Source organism: Capricornis sumatraensis, chromosome 8 (genome assembly GCF_032405125.1).
Source record: "Capricornis sumatraensis isolate serow.1 chromosome 8, serow.2, whole genome shotgun sequence".
NCBI classification, from domain to species: domain Eukaryota; kingdom Metazoa; phylum Chordata; class Mammalia; order Artiodactyla; family Bovidae; genus Capricornis; species Capricornis sumatraensis.
The window spans coordinates 87,042,285-87,069,483 of NC_091076.1; the positions used below are offsets into that span (position 1 = coordinate 87,042,285).

Below are 27,199 nucleotides of genomic sequence, written 5' to 3' on the forward strand. Positions count from 1 at the left end.
CATGCTAGCAGCTGCGTTTTTAGGTTGGACCAACACCAAGTAAGGACTTGGATATGTGAAGAAAGACAAATGTGGTGCCACATGAGGCACAGTAAATCGCATGCAAATGTTATGCAAACTTTTCATTAATTTGTAGAAACTTACTTTAGAGCTTGCAAGCAACATTGGGATCCTATGGGGATTTAAAACTAATGTTTTTAGGTTAAACCAAAAGTAATGCTTTTTGAAGTTAGTGCTTTCTTCATACTTACCGGGACTCAATTGCTGAAAGTTTGACACTCCTCTCAGCTCCCCACGATGATTTCACTACTGCTTTATTCCATCTTACACCCGGCCTCGGCCCCGGCCCCGCCCCCACTTTGCCTGACGTCACGTGGCATCGTATTTGCATACTACCTGGGACTGGGTGTGACGCTCCCCTTTTCTGAATCTTGTCATTGGCGGTACCGGAGAACCAGCCCCCTTCCGGACGGACCAATAAGCGAACTCTCGGACGTGGGGCAGCAGGAGGTGGAGGGATGGAGGTGGGGTCTTGGAGTTGGATCGCTAGGCATATTAACCAATCATCCTGTGGTAGGGGAAGATCAAGCCGCGGATTGGTTGGAAGGAGGGGTCTGGGGATCCGTAGGCCAATGAGGGCTTTGGGCTGAGGCCGGTCTCCGCCCCGTAGGGCAGATAAGCAGCTGCAGCGGGGGTTGGGGGCTGTGTGGGGCTCGCTGTGGGTCCGAGGAGGGCGAGCAGTTCGGCCGTCGGGCGGGCGATGGCGGGGGCCGCAGCGGGCGGCAGAGGCGGAGGTGCCTGGGGGCCGGGTCGCGGAGGGGCCGGGGGGCTCCGGCGGGGCTGCTCTCCCCCAGTCCCTGCCGGCTCCCCCCGGGCTGGTCTGCAGCCGCTCAGGGCCACCGTCCCCTTCCAGCTGCAGCAGCCGCACCAGCGCCGGGACGGGGGTGGCCGCGCAGGTGAGCCGGGCCTGGAGTGCGTGCTGCTGAGGGAGCCGTTGGGGGGGGGGGGAGGGTAGGGGGAAAAGTGTAAAGGGGAAGTGGAATAGGGGCGAAGGAAGAGAAAGGGGGACGCGCAGAGTCTGCGAGGATGGAAGGAGCGAGAGCGAGGAGCGGTAAACGCGGAGTGCACCGCCGGGACATAGTGCGGGGGAGTCGGGCCGGGAGGTGAGGGGAAGGTCCAGGCAGATGGAGGCTGGCTTTGGGGGCGTAACCGAAATGTGGGCAGAGATGTGGTGTGGGGGTGAATGGAAGATGCACGAGTGGCAGCGAGGTGTGAGGCGCGTGATGGGGGCGCCCTAAGCAGGGATTGCACTGGAGCGGGGAGCCGGTGGGCGTTGGATGTCTGCACGCTGAGGGGGAGGGGCATGGAGGAGAGCCCCGTGGAGCCATGTGTTAGTTCTCCAACTTGAGTTTGGCCCCAGCATCCCGTTCTGCAGCTCTGGAGTTCCTTTTCCCACCACTTCATATGCGCCTCGCTTTATGGCACCTCCTGGAGCTTGTTTCTTCTAAGCCGTTGGAATAAGTTTAACGGCTTCTACCACCATACAAACGCTCCGCTCCTACTCCCTACGTTCCTGTTGGTATGGCCCAAAAGTTGTATGTTCCCAGATCACAGACCTGCTTAATATGGTTGTCTCATTCCAACCATCGCGCGCGTGAAGGTGTAGGATCTGGGTAGTTTGCCCCCTGCCTTTCCTTTCTCCCCCAACCAATGCTGTTTTGTCCTGAGCTTGTCGGTCAACGTGGCAGTGGGGTGAGGGCTACCATCAAGTACAGTGTGGCAAATACTCCCACTTTCTTAACAGCACCAAAAAGATGTCTTAATAGCAGCTTAACGTGGTGGATGTGGTTGGCAAAGAGCAAGCTTAACCTTGCTTTCACACTCAAAGTTGTAATGGATCCCCTGCAAATGCAGGCAGTTAGGAATGGGAGAAGGAACCTACTTGCATGAGGAGGTTGGCAATAAGTTGAAAGTGAGGCTTAAATTTGATTCACACCAGATGTGAAAAGATCATTGCACACTTCCAAAGCCTCAGGGTCTACCAAATGTACAAAAGTCATAGTCCCTGCCATCTGATGGTTAATGACATTCTCTAAACCAGAGTTTCTCAGGTTTTTTGTGATTACTAAGAGTTCCAGCCCCTCCTGAAAGTGTAGTTGCTACGGTGCCTTTCTAGGTAGGAATGGGATTAAGAGGGTCTCTGAACTAGAAAGTCTTCGTCCGTCTGGACTTCATTGTAAATGTTAGCATTGCATCTTGGAACACAGAAACTTGGTCAAATCTGGTAGCAAGGTGGTAACCAACTAGTAAAAGTATGCCTAGAATCTGACGATGTAGAGCCAGACAATGCCCAGACAAACTCAGGCCTATCGTGAACTGCTCTAAAGCAAACCACAAGAGTACAAACCTGTTGGTTTTGTTTGTGCCTCCTTAGAGTCAGGGAAGTTAGTAGAACAGCAAGCACCAGAACCTAGTCACTTTTAGTGGACATCAGCAGAACGCCTGCCTGTGCAGTAGTTGGAAAGCTATTAACAGTCATATTTTAAGAGCAGTTATGTTGTGTTTGCTATAGAACTAACATTAAAAGGACAAACACTGGTGGATACTGTGGAAAGAAGAGTGTAGCTTTGGATGACTGAGTTCTTTACGTGGCCAATTCCTTTTTTAGGACCAGGTACCCTAAGATACAGGTAAAAACATAGGAGGCTAGAGCTCTGCATGATTTGTTGGATGATTTAAGACAGATTGAGTGATTTCTTGCTTATAGATTGGGCTGAAGGATTGTTTCTTCTCCACCTATTACTATCCCAGAGGCACTACTAATAAGGCACTTAACCTGGTCTGTAGTGGCATTATTTGTAGGTTTGCAGTGAAGCAGGAGAGAGGAAAGACAGGAGGAAAGAGCAGCCTGAGCCTGTGGACTTATTTGAGACCAAACATTAAAGGAATGTCCCTGGCCTTTGGTTTGGGAGTGCATCAGGTCTCCTGCCTGTTAACTTTTACCTTTATGTGTGTTCAGATTTTTTCCATTCCTCGGCCTTGACAAGTGGCAGAAGTGGTTTCCTCTGGGCCCGAAGGGTGTATGTGGTAGAAGGAAATGCTTTGTGGTCATAAACCCTTAAGAGAATGGCTTTGGATGCCAGAGTTACCTGGGTATCAAATCCAGGTTTTATTTTTTACTAGCTGTGTGGCCTAGAAGAAGTTAAGCAACTTCTGTGCCTCAATTTCCTCATCTGTAGAGTATGAATAATAATATCTACATCATAAGAATCAAATGAGTCAATAGCTGTGAAGTGCTTAGAACAGTGCCTGGCAAGTAGAAGGCACTCTGCAGTGTTTGCTGCTGCTTATATTGTTGTTATTTTCTCCACCCAGCCAAGGTGAGAGCCTGTTGGCCAGAGTGCATTGCCTTTTCAGGCTTCAAAGAGCAAACCCATACTGGTCTGAAACCAGTACTGTGGGTTTCAGAATTTCAGGGCCTCCCCTTGCACTTTTATTCACTCATCTTTTAAAATGGGCTTTCTAAACTGGGCTCTGAAACCCAACTGTTTAAAAAAACGTGAGCTGGAACTGAGTCTCAGAAACAATCGTGTCGTCACTGTTTCTGTTTCCCATCTCAAAGTGATGTAGTGCTCAGGGCTGTGCAGTTATCTCTCCACCACACACCCTGTTGTGTTCTTGGCAAGATATATTAGATGTTGTTGTTTATTTTATCCATTTATTCATTTGTTTTTGGCTGTGCTGGATCTTCAGTCCTGTCTGTGCTTTTCTGTAGTTGCAGCAAATGGCTATTCTCTAGTTGCAGTGTTACTTTTCTTGTGGGAGCATGGGCTCTAGGGTGTGCAGGCTTCAGTAGTCGTGGGTCATGGCCTCAGAGGTTGCAGCTCCCGGGCTCTAGAGCACAGGCTCAATAGTTGGGATGCACGGGTTTAGTTGCTCCGGTGGCATGTGGAATCTTTCCAGATCAGGGTTCCAACCCGTGTCTCCTGGTAGGAGGATTCTTTACCACTGAGCCACTGGGGAGGTCCTAGATGTTGTTTTTTAAAAAAGGGGGTTAAGGATTTACCTTCTGTGGCCATTCATCCTTAAGGGATGTCTTCATAATGTGAAGACGCCTGGGCTTTTATGAGCCTGGGCAGGGGGTGTGGAAGGCAGAAGAGTGAAGACAAAAATGAAGATCAACTCTTAAGAAGCTAAAAGCTGCTAGTAGGTAACAGAAACCTAGGAGAAATATCTTACTGCAGTTTCTCCTTTAATTAAATTCTTGTTTGTGTCTTATGTCAGTTGGAGTCTGCTGACTTTTAAGTTCTTCTAGGACAGACTGATGTTGAACAAAATGGGGCTAGGAGGTAAACTGTTCTGGGCCCCAGTCTTACCTATTCTGTTTAGTGTCTCTGTCTCCATGTCCTGAAAATGAAGCTAATGTTCATTTGAGGTTTGCAAATTCTTCCCTAGAAGACCAGGCCCAATGGCCAGCTGGGTGCTGGGGGAGCCAAATGCTGCCTCTGAATCTCCTCTGCCCACTAGATTCTTCTTAAAGCAACGCTTGGCATTATGGCCTGCAGACCAAATCCAGGCTTCTGCCTGTTTTTGTAGATAAAGGTTTATTGGAATACGGCCATGCTCCTTCATTTATGTATTGTCTGTGGCTGTTTTTGCACATTGGCAAACTTTGAGAAGTTTGCACAGTGATAAGAGGTTGAGTAGTTTTGATAGAGACCAAATAGCCACAAAACCTAAAGTATTTACTACGTGAACTTTTCAGGAAACAAACAAAAAAATAGCCTACCCCTTGTCTTCCACAATGTTCCTGACCAATATTACTGTATAAAGACGAGTTTCAAATGTATGTGGTATATACCTCTGCAGAAAATCCTAAGGAAGCAAAGAAAACTCAAGCCTGTATCCCCACTCATATTTTAGGGAAAAAGAAAGGGACATCATCAACTTCTGGTCAGTTCTCAATCTTTACAGAAGATCAGCACATGTAAACCCAGGCTGCTCACCCCCACCCTTGTCAGGTGATCTGTTCAGTAGATACCAGCTAGTTTGGATTTACATAAAAGCTTAACTGTTAGGCGGATTTGCATCTCTTCCCTTCTTACCCTCCTTCCAAAGCTAACAACCCACAGTTGCAGTGAACATATTTCAGAGTCAGATGGAAATTACTTTCGGCTTATCTCCTGTTTTGGATTCTCCTCCTTACCTTGTATTTTTCTGAACAGATCATTGAGAGGTGGCATAGTCATCGTTGCCCTCAAATACTGACTTCCCCACAGGGACATAGAAGCAAATGTCCATCAGGTTTTCCACGATGGCCGTCTCAGTGAATGTAAAGCAGCATTGTTATTAGCAGTGCTGTTGGTAATTATTAAACTCGCTTTCCCTGCCATGCTTTTGTAAACTTCGTCCTTAGGGATGGGTGTTTGGAGAGGTATGGAACAATAAAGGAGGTTGCTTGTTAGTGACCCTCCTCAGACCATGGGCCTTCTGGACCTTGGTGTTAGAAACAGCCTGGAGATTAGAATAGAGTGTAACTTTTCTATGCCACAGAGCCATCTGCCTATAAAGAAGCATGGGGCTGCAGTTAAAATCCTTTAAGAGCTACAATTGTCCTTTAAAAACCTGTGATTGAAGCAGCTTCTGTTTGGGAGGCATTAAACATGAAGCACTTCCCAGCCTAACACTGCTAGTTTGCTTTTGACAGCTTTGCTGGCACCAGGCACATGGTCAGCAAAATGCACTGTTGAAGTATCTGACTCTTAAATGTTATCACCAATGATGGCATCCTTGAAATTGGGGGCCACAGTTCCTAACTACGTATCCTTTTGGTACCCAGAGAAGCATGGGTCCATGTGTTATTCAGTATTTTGTACAGCAAAGGATTATCCAATGGGAAGCTCTCCACTTAGGTAACATAGAGTGAGGATTTTTCAAACTATCTGAGGTCAGTGGAGAAAGGCTGAGAACAATGGTGGGGTGTGGCGGTAAAAGGACATTGTTCTCTCTGGTTCCAGATATAGACTATCCTCTAGAAAATTTGAGGCAGGATTGCAAAATTTTCATAGTTGTGTTGGCAGTATGAGTGTTGCCAAAGTGGTTGGTGGGCTTTAGTAGTCCGAGAACACTTCACCTACATTTTCTGCCAGTTTATGATGAATGATCCCTTGGATCTTAATGGAGCATCCTCCTCCGGATTCTTACAGTCCTCATGTAGAGCCTTGATGCCACAGGAGTCAGATTTTATTTTAGGGTGTGACATATTCTGCGGGCAGGTCTGGTTTTGAGTTCTTTTTGACACCATCATATATATCAGATGCTATAGGACAGTAGCACAAATGCTTTACTAGACTTACCTGGGCTTACTTTTATTCCGCAGGCAGCTTGGAGCCCTTTGAAAGGGCTGGAAGGGACAGCCTTGTGTTTCTTCCCATTTCAGAGTGAAGGTGGGTCACTACCAGCAAGTTAGTTTGGTGAGATGGGGCTGTCTCATCTTTTATCACCCTCTGAGATGGATAGAAGAGGGATCAGGGAAGAGTGAAACCAGAGAAAAGATGAATGAGAAATCTGGTGATTTGAGTCTTCACAGAGGGCTCCGTTATTTGGTTTGCCACTTTATGAATTAACCAAACATTAGCCAAACTAGTCACATTGTTGGGTCTAAAACAAATCCTGACCTCAGAGAGAAAAAAGTTTGGGATTATATTTAAAGTTATAAATGATCTGTGCTCCAGTTCCTCTCGGTCGTGTGGAACTGAAGGGGCTCTTGTTCTTGGGAACAGCTGTCTGGAGGGAGGCTCTCCACAGCTGGCTGCTCTCAGCCAGGCCTCCAGCTCATGCTCCCTACTGAACTTCCTGGGTTTGAAAACTCTTCCTGGCACTTTGCTTTTTCCTCCACACTTTTCCTCAGAGTTGCTACAAAACTGAATGCCCAGCTTGGAGTTATTTAAGTATTTGTCCTCAGGCCCTGAATATACTTCAGTTGACTTTTACTTTGTGGGAGCACCACAGCCAATCAAGGGTGGCTTTAATGAACTTAAAAGAATGCTATCAAAGTATTTCATAATAGGAAAACTTTTAACTCCAGCCCCTGGGGAACCTGGAACTAAAGTCCGGGCTGTGTGCAGACACTTACCCAGACAGCCGACGCCAGGGGTGGTGAACGCCTTGGGGTCAGCTCTGCTACACATTCTGGAAGGGTGGAGGTTGACGGGGCGTGCTGGGGAGATACTTCCCAGGGCTTTGGATGATCTGAAGTGGCAGGCTTGAGGGTTGAGGGGGTTTTCTCTCCGATGCTGCCCAACTGTGACTTCTTAGAGTTGGCAGGATTTCGCAGGCAGAGTGGTAGTTTGGGGCGCCACTTCTCTGACTCTGTGTACCCCATCTTGCAAATGGCCGGTGGCTTTCCCAGGAGGAACTTTGTTAACAAGTGTAGGTCTCGTTTACCACCTGCCCTGCTGCTTGCCTCCCTCATCATCTGATCCTAAATAAAAACATGCAGGAGAGCATGGAGGTCTAACCTCCTTAAGAGGCAAAGGTAGGATTAAACATAGAGCCCTGAAAGCAAATTACTAACACATGCACTGGTGAATAAAAGGCAAATTCAAGCTAGAGGAGGTACAAAATGAAGGAATATTTAGAGTTAGGTAGGATTAATTAGAGAGTTACTGAGATGTCTCTAGTAGGCTTTTTTTTTTTTTTTAAGTTGGCCAGTGTATTATTCTCCCTATGGTTAAATTAAATTTTTACTCTCTCCCTTCCCTTTTGAAAGTGGCATTAGTGTGTCCTTGTTTGGTCAGCTGTGCTCTTTAACGTTCTCAAATCTCTTTAGGCCCTTCTGCCCCATGTTGGAAATTGTGTGCCTGCCTTTTTAAAAGATAGGCACCTCATGTTTCAAGTTCAAGTGCAATGGAACTCACCCTGCAGCTTGAACAGATTTGAGTGTTTTTGCAGAGGGAGGGCCAGGGCAGCTGGGGAGTGTCGTGCTCAATAAATACTTGTTGGATGGAGTTGCTGGAAAGGGAGCAGGGGAGGGGGAGTGAGCCGTGCTTCCCCAGGCTCATTTGAAATGGTTTTTCCCACTATTGGTCCCCACACTCTCTCTTTAGCTACTTACAAGGCACCCCCTCCCCTCCTGAAGTGTTAGTGTTCTCTCTCTTCCAATCACTGGTCTCCCATTCATCCTGGTTATTGGGCTCAAAGCCCAGCTGGTGGCAAAGACGTGGCATTTCCATGGATGTCTTTGCTAGGCCTGTAGATTCTCTTCCCCCACACACTGAAAGCCAGAGGGTGAGCTTGGCGGTTAGTTACCAGGTTGATCCATGGAAACAGCCAATGTTTAGGATTTTGTTGTGATTTTGTAAAAGAGCTAGATGACCTGGCTTTAGGCTTAGATGTGTATATGGGTGAGAAGCCAAGGATGAAGGCTGGATGTCCTTTGATTCCAGGTGGATTTGCACCAAATTCCTAGGAGTGCTATAATGTATAAGAAAAGCAGAATCTGAATTAGCAGCTTTTCTGGGCTAAAGAATGGAATTGTCTAGCTTGTTGGCTAGACAAAATTGTTGGCTTTAGGGTGACCAGAGGTGTGATCAGGCTAGAAGCTCCCATCCCAACCCAAGCACCATCCTTTATATTAATACAAAGCACTGCTGTTTCTTCTTCTCTTTTCCCCACCAAATGGGGGAAGTACTGTCAAGAGATGCTCACTGCCATTCTCCAAGCCCTGATGCCTACACTGTCATGTGTAGAGCCTGTGTTCTCCTGCCAAACTGCAGTCCTGGCGGCTTAGTCCAAACGGTTTCATAAACCTGCCCAGCTGGGGGTAACTTTGAACAGAGTAAAAATGTGATTATAAGGGGAAAAAAAGCAGTTTCTCCCCTCCTCCCCTCTTCTCCACCCTCCAACCCCATTGCCACATACTGCTTCCCTTTAAGAGTTTTCTGTGCCCTGTGTGTGTTTGATCGCCCACACAGCTTTGAGAGAACCGCAGCTGATAACACGTGCGCGCCCTGCCCCACACCTGCAAGCTGGCTGAGAACCTGATGCCTGGCCCCTATTTGGCGATTGTCTTGTAACTCATGCCCATCAGATATGACACACAAATTGGGAGTTGAGAGTGGAGTGGATAGCATTTGGTGTGACAGAGGGATGCAACCAGAGAGCTTTCACAATATTTTGTCGTCTGGATTTCAAGGTTGGGGAGGGGAGGCCCATGCAAGGCCATCCGTGTGGTGTGTGCACATCTTAATGCCGGAGGCAGGACCTGGTCTCTTCTCATTGGAACCTCTATCCTGGGGAGTTCTCTTTTCACAGAATGCTAAAGCAGCTACTTCTGTGGAAAGAAAGTTTGGATCCCAACCCCAGAAAGCCCCAAAATCCATGTGCATTTTTCAGGGAAGCTGAGAATGTGGGTAGCATTAGTTGTGACAGTGCATTCTGCATATTTAGCTCTTCGTTGCTTGCAGTCGGTACCCTTGAATGTTTTTCCTTTATTCTCGTCAAAGACCTGCAGGTGCAGGTGGCATTTGCTTGTTTTTGCAGATAGGAAAACTGAGGCCCTTAAAGGAAGTGACTTGCTCGAGACTATGTGACTAGTAAGGTCCTTTTGCTCCTGATCCAGGGCTCTTCCCACTTACGTGTGGAGAGCCAGTGAGGAATTTCCCTCCAGGCTGGCATCCTGTGCTGCCTGCCTGCACACATCCAGCCTGTTTCCCTTCTGCTCACATACGTGTATACCAGGAGCAATAGTTCATATGTTTAACTGACCAGAGAGAATTAGGAAGATGGGCTGCAGAGAAATCTGTCTGTTCCTTCAGCGCCCCAAAAGTGACTGTCCATTTGATGTGGCTGACTGGAAGTTGATGGTAGCAACATTATATGTGTGATATGGTGGCAGCTCTTGAGTGTTTCCAACTGGTTTGAAATATGCAATTTCCATGCGGAATGAGAAGCTAACCAAGAGGCAGAGTTTTCCTACCTCTGTGGAGTCATGGTTATGGTTGCTGAGCTTTGACCCATGTCACGGAGATATTCTTAAGGTGGAGCTTATGGGAAAGGGTGTCTTTCTTATGTGTAAGTGTGGAATCCCCCCAAAGCACCCAGATAAACGTGGGTGGTGCATTCCTGTGGTGGGGAGATAGGTACAGATGGGATTGTGGCTTAGATGACAATTTAGTCCTCCATGTAGGGGATGACTGGTGCAGACCTCCACCACCCTGACCACGTCCTGCCTGAAAGTGTCTCTCTTCTAGCTTTAGATTAACTGGGAGTGGAGTCATTGTGATACCTGATAGTGCCTTTATGAGACAAGTGTGTATCCAGTAAGGGGACTGGCAGGGACTTGAACTCAGGAGAAAGCTCCATCTGGGGATGTGGTATCATGGAGAACTGCCTGGGCTGCTTCCTAGGGAGGGTTATGGGCAGCTCTGACGTCCTTACTTCTCTTGCAAAACTAGATTTTGTATAGAATTCTTGAATGTTCTAATAACCATATGCTTATGTGGAACCTTTCTTTCCAAGTTACTTCCCAACTGCATAGGCAAAGGCCCATTATAACAAATATAAATATAGTTCTATATAATAAAGTTGTTTCCGTGCTTCATTTAAATGCTTTTGTTGTTGTTTTTTTTTGTGTTTTTTCCTTGTTTAAAGAAAAAGAAAAGGATAACCAACTATCTTATGTAAAAAGTACTTTTTCTGCTCCCTGTCCATGTAATAGTTCATCTCTAAGCCAGAATATGCGAGGGCTTACTTTTGCTTTGGAGGTGGGGAGTGGGGAGGGGGGCTGTGGACCCATCGCCGACTAGCATGCCCCACTTGGCTTTTTCTTCATCACGAACTCCCCCCGGGCCCCGCCCCCCGCACCGCCCCCTGTCCTGGTCATTTAGACAGACCACCACACAAAACCCAGCAAAGGACAGTATGTGTTGTGTAGGTGGATGTGAGTGTGTATGTGTGTGCACACGCTCACATTTGTCTTAAGTGAGAACGTGTGGGAGCTGGATGTGACTGTAGGAGAGCATGTATATGAGTGTGTATGTAAGGAAAAGTGCATGTGAAAGAAAGCAAATGATAAACAGGACAAATGTTTAACAACAGGCAGATCTGGGGAGAGGGCGTATGGGTATTCTGTGTACTGTTCTTGTTCTTACATCTATATGTTTGAAATGCTTTCCAAATAAAAAGTTTTGAAAAATGAATATATGCTAGGCTAATTTGACTGTATCAGGAGTTCTTTAGAATGGAAGTTTTCTTTTGTCATCCTTGTAACATTTCTTATTCTTCCCATTTAACAGAAAGAACAACCGAAGCCCAAAGAAGTTAAGTGACTGGTCTTGAGTTCATGTAGCACATTGAGGCAGGATTTGAGTCCAAGTGTTGACCTTTGTGGTAGGAGACTGCAGCTTGTCCCTGCTGCTTGAGCTGGACAAGGTTGGCCTCAGATTCTGAGAGCCACTGGGCGCCTGCTACCATGTGTCTGAGCCCAGTCCATGCCCCACATTGACCCGGCAGAGGGGTCAGCAGTGTTGCAGCAGGCTGCTAATCCACACCGAGCATGTTCAGGATATCCAGGTATCTTCTAGGGAAAAGTGCTTCCTCATTCCGAGAAACGTTCTCACTCTGCTCTTCATTCAGCTCTCTTGATTTCTTAAAATACATGAAATCAGAAGGCTTTCGTGTGCCAGAGCTGCAGAGTAATACTACTTTTCATTTTTATAGTAGAAACCTGAGGGGAAAATAAGTTTTGTTTACTAATAGAAAGTGATGCCAGTTATAGGCTGGCCCGGGCAGCTTTCTTGGCTGTGTGCCAGTCTGCCTGTTGTGCCCACCACCTTGTAAGTATACAGGAGCCTATGCTCTAGTGAAACTCATCTCACCAAGTAGACAGGAGTTACAACTTCATACCCAAATGAAGGGCTGCACTCTTTGTCAATGAAAATCTTCCACTGACCACAGGGCCCCGAGAGGGGTGGATCTGGTCATCGCCGCTAAGCAGTGTTACGGGTCCAGATGCTACTGTTTGTCCCCGGCCCTTGTTCTCTCCCTCCACACTGCGTACTCTGCATCTGTCTGTGCTCCTTCAAGGCACTTGAATTATTCCTGACATTTTTGTTTACTGACATTTCCTGCCAGCTTTCAGAATTGGGGTAAGTGAATGAGTCCAACTCTACTTCTTAACATAGAAGAAACAGTTTTTGGAAGATCTTTAGTTTTAGTATGTGTCGTTTACCTAAACTGCCACCCCATGACCACCCTAAAGTGTGAGTGTGGTTAAGTTGGCCTCAAAGGACTTTTTTCAGGTACCCCAGCCAGTTATGTGAAATGGACCCCCGAGCATTTACTATACTGTGCTGTGCTTAGTCGCTCAGTCACGTCTGACTCTTTGGGCCCCCATGGACTGTAGCCCGCCAGGCTCCTCTGTCCATAGCGATTCTCCAGGCAAGAATACAGGAATGGATTGCCATGCCCTCCTCCAGGGGATCTTCCCAACCCAGGTCTCCCACAGTGCAGGCATATTCTTTACAGTCTAAGCCACCAGGGAAGCCCAAGAAGACGAGTGGGTAGCCTATCCCTTCTCTATGGAAACTTCCTGATGCAGGAATCGAACTGGGGTCTCATGCATTGCAGGCGGATTCTTTACCAGTTGAGCTATCTGGGAAGCCCCTTTAGTATATTACTATGCCAGTCTTTATACTTCGGTTGTGTGTTCTTAAGCGGTTATCAAGCTATATAGTGTTCTTTTGGCTCTGTCTCACCCCAAAATCAGCGCCCAGTGGATAGCATCCAGAATCCAGATAACACGCAAGAGGATGAGAAAAGGCTGTCCCCAAGGTCCTGCTGGGTTCTGTGCAGTGTAGAGGCCTGTGTTAGAGCTGCTGTACAGATGGCCAGAGCTGTCTACTTGAGGGGGACCCTGACCACTGAGTCTTTTTCTTCCAGCTCTTAGAGGCATGGAGGGGACATCTTGGTAATTAACACCCCAGTCTGTTCCCATGGATCATATTCTCCCTTTGCTTCAGGAGGATAAACCTGTTTTTTACCTGACTCATAAAAGCTGTCGTTACTGTCAAGCACCTTTTGGTTTAAGGGCAGATACAAAACCCATCATATATGGGGAAAATGGTATAGCCCACCTTCTATGTCCTCAGCCCCTGAAGGCACATGTGGAGAGGTCACTTGACAAGCATCCTGGTGTGAAGTCATCAGTGGTCTCAGGTGTACAGTGAGGGTAGGAAAAGTCTTCCCAAGGTCATACCTTTCAAGGCTCTTTCTAGAAGAGCCATTTGATCTCGTGTTTCAGACAGGGTTTACCCTGGAGGCACTATATGACCTTTGAGCCTCCTTTAGGAGATCTGAGCAACCAGCACGACTGGGGTTTTAGAGCAGGGGCTGCCCTGGAATGCTGCCTAGCACACTTTGGGGTTTTTCCACCAGGCACAGCCTGGGAATTTGCCTGGGATTTGAGGTCAGGCTGGATCAGTTCCAGAATGTCAGAGGCCAGGTAGGGAATCACTCAGTGGGATGGAGTGGTCTTTTGGGTATTTCCGTTTTGAAGCTGGGAACAGAGTAGAACTTGAGTAAAGAGATGGACATAACCAGAGAAGACTTTGCACGTGGGACAAAATGATCCATGGAGGTTTTCAAGGCTTTGAGGGTTGAGCAGAGTCAACCCTAATAGGATTTTAGACCCTGAAGGCAAAGCATGGCCCTGAGAAACAGAATCGATTAATTGCTCCTTTAACCCCCCCTCACCAACCCCCAGCCCGAAGCAAAATGAACCAGAGAAGCGGTCCTGTCAGACCTACTGAGGTGTAGCAACTGAGCAAACCTGCCCCCTGAGCTCTGGTGTCTACTCAGCAGTTACCACGTGACAGCCCTTCTGCCTGTGGCAAGCCACAGGTAAATTGAGTGCTATTTATACTCTCCTGCGTGGGGGTGGAGGTGGGAGAGATGGCCTGGGAGCCCACAATACAGCTGCCTGATCAGCCCAGGTAAGACATACCTCTCTTTGACTTGGTGCCTGTTTTCTCCCTTAGCTAATTTTGCCCCACATGACAGCATGGGCTTTGGGGCTTTCAGTTTAGCTGACTCTGTCAGTAGCCATCTCTTATTACTCACTCTTAAACAGTTGGGGAATCCTAGAACTAGCCGGGACTCAAACTCTCCAGATACAACCTCCTGCCTTCTGGGAGGCGAATATTGAGAACTCTGGGGCCATGTGACGATCCTTCCCTGGAGCTCTTCAGGGGCAGACACTACCATCTTCCTCATCCGTCCCTCCTGTTCTGATGATCAGGAAGTTCTTCCTTTTATCTGCTTGGAATCCTTCCTAATTGAAGTCTTTTTCTGTCCTTTGTTTTTACGCTCACACAGTTCACCTTCCCCCTGGGATCTAGCTACCTTCCCTTTAGCTACCTTTACTCATTTTCCCTGGGATCTCAGTGGTTCCTGCATTCCTGCCGAAGAGCAGTAATGGCGAATGGGTGACCAGGGCCAACATGGTGGGGCTTAACTGAGGTGATATCCAATTCCAGCTGCATTTCTGGACCTGTGGGAACCCTTTAAGTCTGCCCCGTCTAGGTCTTGCTCCTGGGAGGACACGCCACTTCTTAATTTAGTTTTTTGTTTGTTTTAAAATTTTTGGTCATGCTGGGCAGCATGCAGGATCTTAGTTTCCTAGCCAGGGATCGAAACTGCCTCCATCCCCTGTATTTCCTGCAAGTGGGAAGTTAGGTCTGGGGCCCGATTTGATTCAAGTAAAACATTTTGGGCACGAACATTTCATAGGTGAAGTTGTGTGCCCATGATGTATCACTTCAGGAGGCACTTCAGGAGGGGTCAGGTCTTCCATTACTAGTAATGCTGAGTCCGATCACTCGAGGTGGTGACCACCAGTTTCCCCATTGCAGGAGTACATTATTCTCTTATAAGTGGTTTATGGGGAGATACTTCAGCATTTAAATACTCTGTTCCCCACAATGTTTTTTCCAGTAGTTTTGGCATCCACTGATGACTCTTCCTGACTGAGCTGTTACTTTGGGAGTTGCACAAAGCTGGTTCTAAACTAACACAGAAGGGCATGAGTATTAATGTGAGCTGTTCTAAAGAGGAATAAAAAATTGGGGAGTTTTGGAATCCACTAGGGGGGGAAGGCAACAAATTTAGGCCATCGAATTCTGTCAAAGTCTAGGTTATTTTGTGTGACTTGGACTGATAGTAAATTGAGTATCGGCTGCTCACACATATGTTGCTGTCTGGCAGTTCGTGAGGTTAGGGAGAAGGCAGGCTAGATGAAGCTAAAAATAAGTCATGATTTGTTTACAAACCAGAAATTATTTTGACTATTTGAACATTATCTGTAATTCTATTCTTTTTTTGTAATTCTGTTCTTATTTCCTTTTCTTTCTTTCACTCACTTTCCACTGTCCTCACTAGAAAAGGGATCCCTCCTTTTTTAATTGTCTTCTTTGTCCTTTAGTCTCACATGCCCAGTGAGCAGAACTGTCCCCTGGATGCAGGTTTGATTGCGCTGGTTCCTAGTGGGGGAAGGGAATAGAGAACCCTTCCAGACTGAAGGGAAGTTCCTGAACCAAGGCATCCAGCCAGTCATGCCAATTGAATCTGACAATGAAACACAAGAGGGGAAATGAACTTTGAAAAATCTTCTGTGAGGAAAAAAGACCTGTGTCTCAAGTTGCTCTGTGGCATTGGAGAAATGTCTACACGAGGGTGTTCTGGGCCCTCACCTGGAGAATTCCTGTGAGTTTGTGGGGCATACACGTTCAGAACAGAAAGCAGGGTAGGGTTTCAATCACGGTTGTCCTCTCACAGGATTGACTGTAGATGAACCTCCCCAACCTCTGGTTCTTCCTTCACCTCTTTTATCTTTAAAGAGCTGACTGGGCATCATGATTTCTTCTCTGCTTGATAGGAATCAGATTGTTGTCTGGAGTGAAGATAACTGAAGGTTTATGCCTGTCCTCTGAGTTTCTAGCAATCTAGAAATTCATCACTCCCGAATAAACAAGGTGTGAGAATTGTTTTTAGGGGGAGAAGACTAGGCCATGGCTATTTATGCTCTTCTTACAAAGGCCAACTAGATCCCAAAAGAAAGCATGCTCCAATATTTTGTCCTGTTTTAAGAATGTTGAAATCCTATAGAACTCCTTTTCAAAGAATTCAGATAAAAGGTGAAAAGTCCACACCACTTCCTTTTCTTCTAGCTGCAGCTGCTTGAGAATTGAACAAATATCTAAGTAACTGCTGCCTTCTCTCTGTGCGCACACATGCGCACGCACACACACACACACACGTACACTGTGGAATCACCCTTTCCCTCCTTGCTAGGAAGAGTCTGAGACTTCCTTATTTTTTCCCCATAGTGACACCTCCAAATGAGTTTCTACTGACCCTTCTTTCCAGCCACCCATAGGTGTGGTCTGTATCCTGGGGAGTCAGACACACAGCAAGAAATGCTTTCACCTGAGCTGCACACTTAGATACGGAGGGAGTATTAAGTACAGAGCCAGTATTGAGGTCTTGGCTGAAGTTTTTCATTTTTTTTTTCTCTTTAGTTAAGCCTTCTTGGTAAGGGAAATGTGCTGTTACTCTTTTTTTTCTTCTTTTTAATCTCGTTTCTGTAGTTTCTTCTCCCTGTTATGGTTGAAATGAGCTATTGCTTGGTGTTGAAAGAGTGTTTAAAGCTCCAGGTTTAATTTTCCCAGCTGGGATGGATGGGGTCTCCTTGGGCTTTCCAAGGAGGGCTTCTAACTCCTGTACAGTCATATTGGGGATTTCGGTTTGACCACAACTTCCCTCCAAAACCCACATGTCCCTGAGTTAAGCAGTTAAGCGGCGCGGGACCACAAGCAGCTCAGAAGACTGCCTGCACTGCTTAATCCCAACACACATACTAAAATGGAAAAGTAATCCCTATGAAGCTGCATGAAGGAACTTCCCCTAATTACTGCAAATCTGGTATTGGGGAAATGTTTAGAAACTCGGAATCTCTGTTTTACTTTGCTCCCCTCCAGATGAGCATTCCTCCCTGCCCCCACCCCCAACGAAAGTGCTGCATCCCAGCTAGGAGACAGGACAGGGCCTGCTCCCCGGTGTGCAGCCGGCTGCCTGCCCCAGCCTCCCGGCGGCCCTGCCTCTGCCCGCTCCCAGCGTGAAGATCAGCGACTGAAAAAAGCACATTGTTAGAAAAACATGTGTAATAGGATCTCATTTTACAATATATATATGCCTACATATGTGCCCCGAGATGAGGAAGGATTGCTCAGTGGTGATTTCTGACTGGTGGCATGCATCATTTTTTAAGTTTTGCTAATCTGCATTTTAAAATTTTCCTTTAATTTCCTCCAATATATTTACAGCTTCTGTTATAATGAGAGTTTTTTTTTCTTAAAGGCGGGAGGTGAGAAGACTAGTGCTGATACTGGTTCAAACCTCAGCGACATGAGAAAGCGACTAATAACTTGTTTGTTGAACCTGCCAGTTGCTGAGTTTTGCCACGTGTGAAATCTCATTGACTGTCTCTTCTTACTTCTTTAGTCCTTTTTGGATAGTTTGGGGTTACTCAGACTCATGGAGTGAGTCTGGAAGATGGATGGAGAGTAGCCTCATCTTACTTCCCAGGCTTCTCCTGCGTTGCCCAAAAGATAGTAAAATGAGGGAAGTAGCCCCATAGCTGCTCAGCCAGGACCCTTTGGTCAGGGGCTGTCCTCTCCTTGTAAGCTGCTAAGCCTCCACCCTGCAGTCTAGCTCTGGCCAAGTTGAGAAGGGCAGCCGCAGATGCCTCACTTCCTGTGTCATCTGCTGCCTTCCCCCTGTCCCAACCCCTCCTCCTAAGAGCTGTTGCCCTTCTCCTTTGGGTTCTCAGAGTGGGGGTTTGCTGGTGTGGTCAGGCCTGAGCTGATTTCCAGCCAGGGATATGAGGTCCTTCTGGAGAGTCAGTGGCTGGAGGAACCCCAGAGGCTGAGCTGGCAGCCTGGCCCTTAGGGATTATATTGGCTGCCCCCACTTCAGCCTGGTCAGAAGCAAGCTTCTTGTCCTGCTCCTCCTGTGTCACCATTGCTGGCTCATGATGGGCACCTAGAATCTGCTACTGAAGGAATCGATCAGTCTGCTGTGGTGTGCCAGGCCCCTTGTCAGCTGTTCCTATTCACTGTTCCCCAAGGCACAGTGGACCGCGGGTCCTCTCCACTCAGAGGCGGGTCCTCTCCACTCAGAGGCCCCCTCCCCGAAGCCATACACAGGCAGCAGTTGGGAGACAGGGCCAAGTGGCTCCGGAAGATAGCACCTACGGCTCCTTATCTCCGGTGTGTGCTGTTTTGTTTTCCCCATTTGCTGTTGCCCAAGAACCGAAGCATCCGCCACTGCTCAGCTGCATGGTGAAACAGCCTGGCCCTGTGCCAGGGAGCTTCACCAGGTGGTTGGGCTGTAGAGGCTGCTGCATGCGATGGGCCGATAATACCCACAGCACTGTAAACAGGACACCCCACCCTTCTGCAGCCACCCAGCCAGTGCCCCGGCAGCCTGTTGCTTTGTCTTGGCCTGTCGTGATAGGGGCAGCTCTTCTCAGACAGGGCAGCCAATTGTCCTCTTTCTCTCCCCCTGTTTCCCAAATCTGAGGGTACTTTCCAGAAATGAAACCAGTCCACTTTCCGACCACAAGCAACCGTTCTTTGTGACTTCTCAACGCTTCTCCTTTAACCATAATCACACAATTGCAGGGCAGAACCCCATCCCCAGGTCTTTCCGGTGTACCCATGAGGGAGGGGAGGGCCCAGGAGCTCCTGTTCCATTTGCACACACTCGGGACATCCCAATCTGACCAAGCCGCTGATGCCTGCACCTCCCAGTGGCTGTTTCCCCTGCACTATTCTCTCTGGAGACTGTCCGGCCTGGGTAGACCAACGCTAGGGAAGGAAAAGGCTCTGACACTAAGCTGCCCCCTTCCCAGGGGACGTTTGTGGCTGGAACTCACCCTGCGTGTCTCCTCTTCCTATACGCCCCACCTCCACCACCTTCAGTCCTAAAAGATCACAGCATGGGGAAGGGTTAACTGACAGTAAGTGGTTTGATGTAATCTATCAAAGACTTTAAAGTCTTTTGCCTCTCATCTGTTCTTTGCAGCAGGGGTCCACCGGTACCTCCTCTCAGATCAGCAGCAGCATTAGATTAGAAACAAAGTGCACAATAAGTGTAATGTGCTTGAAATATACCGAAACCATCCCCTGCACTCCAGGTCAGTGGAAAAATCGTCTTCCCTGCAGTCGGTCCCTGGTGCCAAAAAGGTTGGAGAGTGCTGCTTCCCTAAGAGATAATAAGCCGGGACTGTGCCCGACGACAGGAGGGCAGGTCTGGTGAGGGATGAAGGGTGCATGGTGCCTGCCGCAGTCACATCACAGTGAGGGCCGAGCTGAGATTGGAACCAGATCTCTTGCACCCAGGTCCCTTCCAGATAGGTCGGGGCCACGCTCCACCAGCCTGTGGCCCCTTTGAGGATGGTGCAGAACATGCCGGTGTCTGACTTCGGCTTTGGTTTGTGTTGCATTTGGGGGGGAATGTGACACCTCGGTTTTGCCCTAATCAGCTTTGGTGATTTTCCTTTTTTTTTTTTTGTATAGGGAGGAGCAAGTCAGAACCCCCGAAACCCTGAGAGTCTTTATGAATAACTTTGGTCAGAAATGACTGGAGGGCATGTAGAATTGACCAAAATGGGTGGTTGGAGTCTTACACCAAATTCCAGGATCTTGGGCCCTCCCTAGCCCTGGGGGTGCTGGGGAATGATGTAGCCTCTGGTTGCTGCCCTTGAGAGTGGACCCGTGTAGTTAAGCAATGGGATAGGCTGTGAAGGGTATCCATGGGAACAGTGTAAGACAGACGTGGTTTCAGACATCCCTGGGGATACTAGACTTTCCCCCAGGTTTCAAAACCTTCTCCAGAAAACCAACTAACCATCTGCTCCCCCCACCCCCGCCCCCCAAATAAACAGACATCCTGGTCAGGCCCGCAGTCTCCTTCCTCACCCCCTTCCCTGAAGGAGCTGCCAGGCACTCCTTCCTGCAGGTGTGTAGGCAGGTGCCCCACACCCTCAAGGGCATTACTGACACATGAAGGCCGAGAGCCCCGTAAGCTGATGTAGGAAGAAGGAGGCTTGGGTTTGAATGTATGACTGCTCCTCACTCCCTGGGTGACCAAGTCCAATGCAAGACTGGACTTCCCTGTGCCTTGTTTTCCTTATCAGTCTTTCTGGAATCCCTTTTAGGAAAACAAAAGACTGTGCCCACACAAGTACTTTGGGGTAAAACTTGAAAGTATTATGTAAATAGGGGTATACTTAAAGCCTCAGAATGGAAAAATTCTAAAGGAGGTTTTTGCAACAAATTCCGCTGAGGGGCTGGGAGAGGTGTCTCCAAGAAATCTTTCTCCCCAGAGCTTTTTCTCACCCCTGGAGCCACAGTCCCCTTCCTTCCAACAGCAGTGAAGCAGCTGTTAGGATCATGGTGTTCTGGCCTCTATGCCAGTCTCTGGCTCATCTGCTTCCCACCTGCTCCTTGCTTCTCTGTCGTGTAATCTTGTAAACTTGCCCTCCAGAACCCCTGCCTCATCCGTGGACTCTTGAGAGACAGTTTGAGAGAACCACAGGATAGCATCTTTTTGTCTGGCCAGGATGCTAGCATGGGTCAGAAGCTCCGAGAAATATCCAGATTGCCATCTTCTCATCTTAAACCAAGGATAGAAAAACAAGTGGTTGAAATGCCAGTGTAGGAGATGCAGTTGGGACTTGAGCCTAGCATGCCTGTCACTAACTTACTGAGCAATAGGTGCAGGGAAGAAAGGAAAGTCATTGGGCCTCCCTGAGCCTCAGAGGAAGGGGACAAGCGACTCTGGGGGATTTACTCACAGGGAGCAGGGTGAGTATGCATATGCAAGGCAGACATTCTTGGAATCCAGGTGTAATTAGAGCAGGCTCACCCTTATAGTAACAGGTTTTTGATTTTGTGCAAATAATGCATCTGCCAGTGTTCAGCCCTATGCTGTAGATGCTGTGTGGGGTTCAAAGATAAATTAGACACAGCCATTGGCCACTGGTTATTTATTATCTGGGAGTCACAAATACTTGTCATCCGAGAGAGGCTGCAAAGTGCTAGAAGAGGACACAGCAAGGGCTTCCCTGGGGGTCCAGCAGTTAAGATTCTGTGCTTCCTCTGCAGGGGGCATGAGTTGAATCTGGACAGGGAATTAAGATTCTGATGCTGCACAGAGCACCTAGACAGAAAAGAAAAAAGGAAGAGTATAGAGTACCGAGGAAAATCAGAAAATCTGAGACATTCCTTCCAGGGGACCCAGGAGGCTCCGTCAAGGTGGAGATGGTTAGGCTGGCCCTGATGGGTGGGTCAGATTTTAGCCCTGATCCACGTGTGCAAAACCTCAGAGGAGGTCAGGCCCAAGTTGTGGATGGGAAATGGTGTGCAGTAGTTTGTCTGGGACATAAGATACCTTGAAGAGTAGTGATGTGTAAAGAAAAGGTAAGTGGGACTAGAACACGAGGCTTTTGAGTACCATCTTTGAAAGAAAGCCTTTGAAGAGTTTTAAGAGTGTGAAGGTCATTTGAAATGATGTGTTGACATCACTGTATATTGGTGTGGAAAGGTGTTTATAAGGTGAAAACACTGCAAAATAATATGTACAGTATAATCCCATTTTTATTTTGAAATATATGCACGCACACACTGCACAGAAGGCAAGGCCCCCAAGGATGTGTATCTCATAGTATTATCAATGAAGCTGAGCGCCGAAGAATTGATGCTGGTGTTAGAGAAGACTCTTGAGAGTCCCTTGGACTGCAAGGAGATCAGTCCTGAGTGTTCATTAGAAGGACTGATGCTGAAGCTGAAACTCCAATACTTTGGCCACCTGATGCATTTGAAAAGACCCTGATGCTGGGAAAGATTGAAAGCAGGAGAAGGGGCCGACAGAGGATTAGATGGTTGGATGGCATCACTGACTCAATGGGCATGAGTTTGGGTAAACTCTGGGAGTTGGTGATGGACAGGGAGGCCTGGCATGCTGCGGTTCATGGGGTCACAAAGAGTCAGACACGACTGAGCAACTGAACTGAACTGAATTGATCTCTGGGTGTTGAGATGTGAAGCTTTTTTCTTGTTTATTTACATATTTCTTTGCACTTCTTTTTTTTTTTAATTTATCTTTTGTTTGTGCCATGTGACTTCCATAATCTTAGTTCCCTGAGAACCTGGGCTCACAGCAGTGAAAACATGGAGTCCTAACCACCGGACCACCAAGGAAGTTCCCACATTTTTAGGTCATTTTTAATTTGTTTTAAATGAGCACATATATGATGGCTGAGGGAAATGATCTAGAACTATAGGAATTAGACAAAAGGAATTAGATAAAAACTGAGACTAAAAGTTATCCATGCCATAATATTTATGAAATTCAAATTGAGGGGAACCTCTCAAACATCTAATAATATGAGAGTGGCTAAGCAAACTACTGTATATCAACTTGGTAAAATGTTGTTCAGTTGCTAAGTTGTGTCCAACTCTTTGTAACCCCATGATTTGTAGCACACCAGGCTTCCCTGTCCTTCGCTGTCTCCTGGAGTTTGCTCAGATTCATGTCCATTGAGTCGGTGATGATATCTAACCATCTCATCATCTACTGCCCCCTTCTCCTGCTCTCAGTCTTTCCCAGATTGAGGGAAAGATCATCAAGGTCTTTTCCAGTGAGTTGCCTCTTCACATCAGGTTGCCAAAATATTGGAGCTTCAGCTTCAGCATCAGTCCTTCCAATGAATATTCAGGGTTGATTTCCTGGTTTGATCTCCTTGCAGTCCAAGGGACTCTCAAGTCTTCTCTAGGACCACAGTTTGAAGGCATCAATTCTCTGATGCTCAGGCTTCTTTATGGTCCACCTCTCACATCCATACATGACTACGAGAAATACAAGGCTATTAGAAAAACTATAGCTTTGACTATACAGACCTTTGTTGGCAAAGTGGTGTCTACTTTTTTAATACATTGTATTAAAAATGACAGATATGTGGATTGTTCATACTTGAAAATGAGTATGTGAAATGGGTAGAACAAAGAAGAATATCATTAATACATTTCATATTGATTACTATGTCATGTGATACATTTCATACAGTAAAATGTGTGTAAATATTTAAATGGATTTGGAGAATGTAGATAGTATTACTAGTGTTTCTCTTTTTTCTATTGTGGTGAAACAGACATAGGGGCTTCCCATGTGGTTCAGTGGTAAAGAATGCACCTGCCAAAGCAGAAGACTCAGGACACGCGGGATCGATCCTGGGTCAAGAAGATCCCCTGGAGAAGGAAACTGCAACCCACTGCAGTATTCTTGCCTGGAAAAATCCCATGGACAGAGGAGCCTGGTGGGCTACAGTCCATGGGGTCACAGAGTCGCACACACACGACACGTAATATAAGATTTCCCATTTAACCATTTTAAGTTTATGATTCAGGGGCATTAAGCGCACTCACAGTGTTGTGTGATGATCACCACTGTCCATTTCCAGAACATTTTCATCGCCCCAAGCAGAAACTGGTGCATGCCTGCCAAGTTGCTTCAAGCACGTCCAACTCTTTGTAACCCTGTGGACTGTAGCCACCAGGCTTCTCTGTTTATGGGATTCTCCAGGCAAGAATACTGGAGTGGGCTGCCATGCCCTCTTCCAGGGGATCTTCCCAGTCCAGGATTTGAACCAGTGTCTCTTAATGTCCCCTATATTGGCAGGCAGGTTTTTCACCACCAGCACCACCTGGGAGCAGAAACTCTGTGCCCATTAAATAATAATACTCCATTCCCTTCTCCTGATGAGCCCCAGGGAATCTGTTCTGTTTTCTGTCCCTATGAATTTGCCTATCCTAGGTACCTCATTTAAATGGAATCGTGTAATATTTGTTCTTTTGTGTTGGGATTTTTTTTTTTTTTTTCACATAGCATAATGTTTTAAAGTTTCATTCATGGTATAGCAGGTATCAGAACCTCATTCCTTTCTGAGACTCTCTTGTATGTTTGGAACACATTGCGTTTATCCTTTCATCTGTCAGTGAACACTTGGCTGTTTCTACCTCTTGGCTGTTGTGAATAGTGCTGCTATGAACGTGGGTGTACAAATATCTCTTTGAGACCCTCCTTTCAATTCTTTTATATATATACCTAGAAGTGGAATTACTGGATTGTATGGTAATTCTTTATTTAACTTTTTGAGGAACTGCCAACCTGTTAGGGTCTTCTTAATATAAAGCTCTTCAAGTTTATTTATATCTACAGTCTCCAGTTTCTTTTGCTGTGATTAGTGCACACATGAATTATCAAGAGATTAATACAGATATGAAAGCATTTTGCTTTGTTTAAAGGGAAGAATTTTATAGAGCTTAAGGCCGTAGTGTGTTTTGAATGTGGTTGTGGAAGACATGGTCAACTCAGATAACTGAAAGTTACAGATGATTCTACAACTCTTAGATTTTATCAACAGTTTCAACTTTTACCTTCTCCCAGAAAGATTTAATCAAGGAAAAAATAAAATGAGTGGACTTATAAGTGGTTTATTTTTGTTCTGTTTAGCCAGGGGTCAGAGACAGAGGAGAGAACCAGAAGACTGAGATATTCTCCTGGAGCCTGGATAGGTGAAAGTAGTTACATCATTCTGTCTGTCTCAGTCACCTAGGTTCCCCAGAGCTAATGGTCTTGAAGGAAGTAGGAAATGTCCTTCAGTTAAGTGGGTTGAATTTGTGCATAGGAGCCCTGCAATCAGAGCTGCAAGGAAGAAGAAGGCAGGAAACAAAAGATGAAGGAAAACTTGGTTTTTGTCCACTTCCAGCATCCAGTTGTTTTTTTATTGATGGGAGACCTCTCTCGGGAAACAGTGTGGAAACCTGGAGTTCACAGTTGGTAGTCCATTAGGAACAGGAGAAAGAGGATGTATATGAAGTAACCCCTCATCCAGAGGGACATGGTGTAAATTGTTTCCAGTGACAAAGACCAGCTGGTTAAGTCAGGAGGGCTTTGGTCAAGCTGTATGTGCTTTCCCGGGCTGCTTCGGGTTCCTGTAGGAGGGAAGTGAGCGAAGGTGGAGCAGTTCAGCCAGGTTTCCTAAAAGAGAGACAGCTGATGACCACGCCTGCGCCCATGCTGACCTCGAGGTGTGCGGGCTGTGCTCTCTTCCAGCCAGCGTCCCATGCAGTGTGGGCCCAGAAAAACCAGGGTGGAGGCCTCAGCCACCCCAGGTCCGACGTACATTCTCCTTGGACACCATCCTCAGCTCCTACCTTCTGGGCCAGTGGCCACGAGATGCTGATGGGGCCTTCACCTGCTGTACCAATGACAAGGCCACCCAGGTAACGAAGCTCTCTCTAATGGGGTGAGGGGTAAGGATGGGGTGGTGGGGTGCCTGAGAAGGTCTTGGGTCTACTTGTCAACCCTCAATCATGTACGTGATTTGTCCTCGGTTTCGGCTATACATATTCACTATACATGAAAAGCTATATATAGCTTTTCATCATCTCATGTTTACCAGCTTAGTTCTCTTTGTAAATTTACCTGAAAATGAGCTTGCATTCCACCTGTTGGGAGAGAGAAGGCAAACCGTTTGTCTTTGAGTATTCATGTGTGGATATACAAGAGTTGATTTTGGAATTTATTCTAGATTTTAATAAATGAGGTTTACCTTGCTAAAACAAGCCAATATTCAGCTGAGTGTGCATTCCCCAGACAACTGAAAGAGGTCGCCAAAATATGTGTTGAGCCAGGATGTATCCCACTAGGGCAACAGGAGTGGGGAGTTCTCAGATAACGGAGAGACGCTCCTTAGTCAGCAGCCCTGTCTGGGGTTTTAGGGGCCCCATTTGAGTCCTGTGGAGCCCAGGTCCCCTCTTCAGGGTTTTTCTTTTCATGAAGAAACCTAAACTTAGAAGGAATCTCCACAATCATCCAGTTCGTTGGTCAGTTTTTGAATAAAGTAGTATTAGCCTAAGCAAGAAGTTGTCTCACATGTGAAATTATACAAAGATATTTCTTTGTCTGACTGAGGACTTTGACATTCTCAGCAATTAAGTTTTGAAGAATCAAACCTTCTCCCCTTGATGCAGTTTAAGCCCATTCCTGTTCGACTTCAGGACAAATGGGTTGTTCTCAGGAAAGAGGAAACGGGGTGGGGAGAACACAGGCTCAGAGGCGAGGCAGCCTGCATCCTGGGGGATGCTGGGCCAGCCGCTGTTCCTTTGCAGTCACTGCAGTGTGCCCGTCCCGCCTGATCGGAGGTGGGGTGCTGGCCAAGTGGAGAAGGCTTTTGTGTGCTCACTTCCCCTGTCCTCCTCTGTTGAGCACATCTCATCAGTCCCTTTTATTTATTTTTTAAATGAGATCCATTTTCAAATGTTATTAGTGAATGTTTGAATGCCCAGTGCTGTTCTTGGCGTGTCAGAGTGAAGAACAAGGAAATGAGAACAAGGTTTGGCCTTGGTGAGTCTGGATGCCAGTTCCATGAAGGCCAGTAAACCGGGAGCCAAGGGATGAGATGGGGCCAAGTGTCTGGCACAGTTTACAGGAGGGACATTCTCACAGGAATACGCCACCTTGGAGCAAAAAAAGTTTGCATTTAAAATCGATGGCCCTTTTTAGGTCTAGGAACAGACTGTAAAGCGTGCTCTGGGTAGCAGACCAAATAGGCCTACTTCCTGGGAGCCCTGGACACTGTCGTTCCCTGTGTCCCCTGAAAAGGGCAAGTAGTATAGGTTATGATTGCCCGTCACAGGCCTGGAGCACACATCCCTTTCTCTTTTGAGAGAATGGTTAGTCCAAGTAACATGTCTAGTCATGGAGGGCTTCCTGGAGGAGCAGGACTTGAGGTTGCTTCAGATGTGCTCATGATTACACCCGTTTCATCAGACAGCAGGCTTCCACACACCCCACCTATCCCTGAATCCCCATCTCTGTCATTTCCTGCTCTCCGCCTTCTAGGAAGCCTCCATCCCACTCCTCAGATGGCGTTCTCTTTGTCAACTCAGAGCAGGGTTGGCCTCAGATGTTCCCTGGCCAGATTTAGAGGCATGGGCTCTAGGCTGTGTGTTTTTGCTCAGGCTCCAGCTGCAGGCCAGATCTTTTATATAACAAGTCTGGGCTTCTTGCCACA

General features: G+C 47.0%; 2 protein-coding genes across 2 annotated transcripts in view; both read left to right on the forward strand.

Moving 5' to 3' along the window:
- Nucleotides 1-27,199, forward strand: part of PHB1 (prohibitin 1) — a 444,472-nt gene that overhangs the window by 103,898 nt on the left and 313,375 nt on the right. The gene's annotated exons all lie outside the window — the stretch shown is intronic.
- FAM117A (family with sequence similarity 117 member A) overlaps nucleotides 761-27,199 on the forward strand; it is a 42,266-nt gene continuing 15,827 nt past the window's right edge. The window contains exons 1-2 of the mRNA XM_068978551.1: nucleotides 761-956; nucleotides 25,237-25,406. Coding sequence (XP_068834652.1) covers nucleotides 761-956; nucleotides 25,237-25,406 — 366 coding nt within the window. The remainder of the gene's footprint in view (nucleotides 957-25,236; nucleotides 25,407-27,199) is intronic.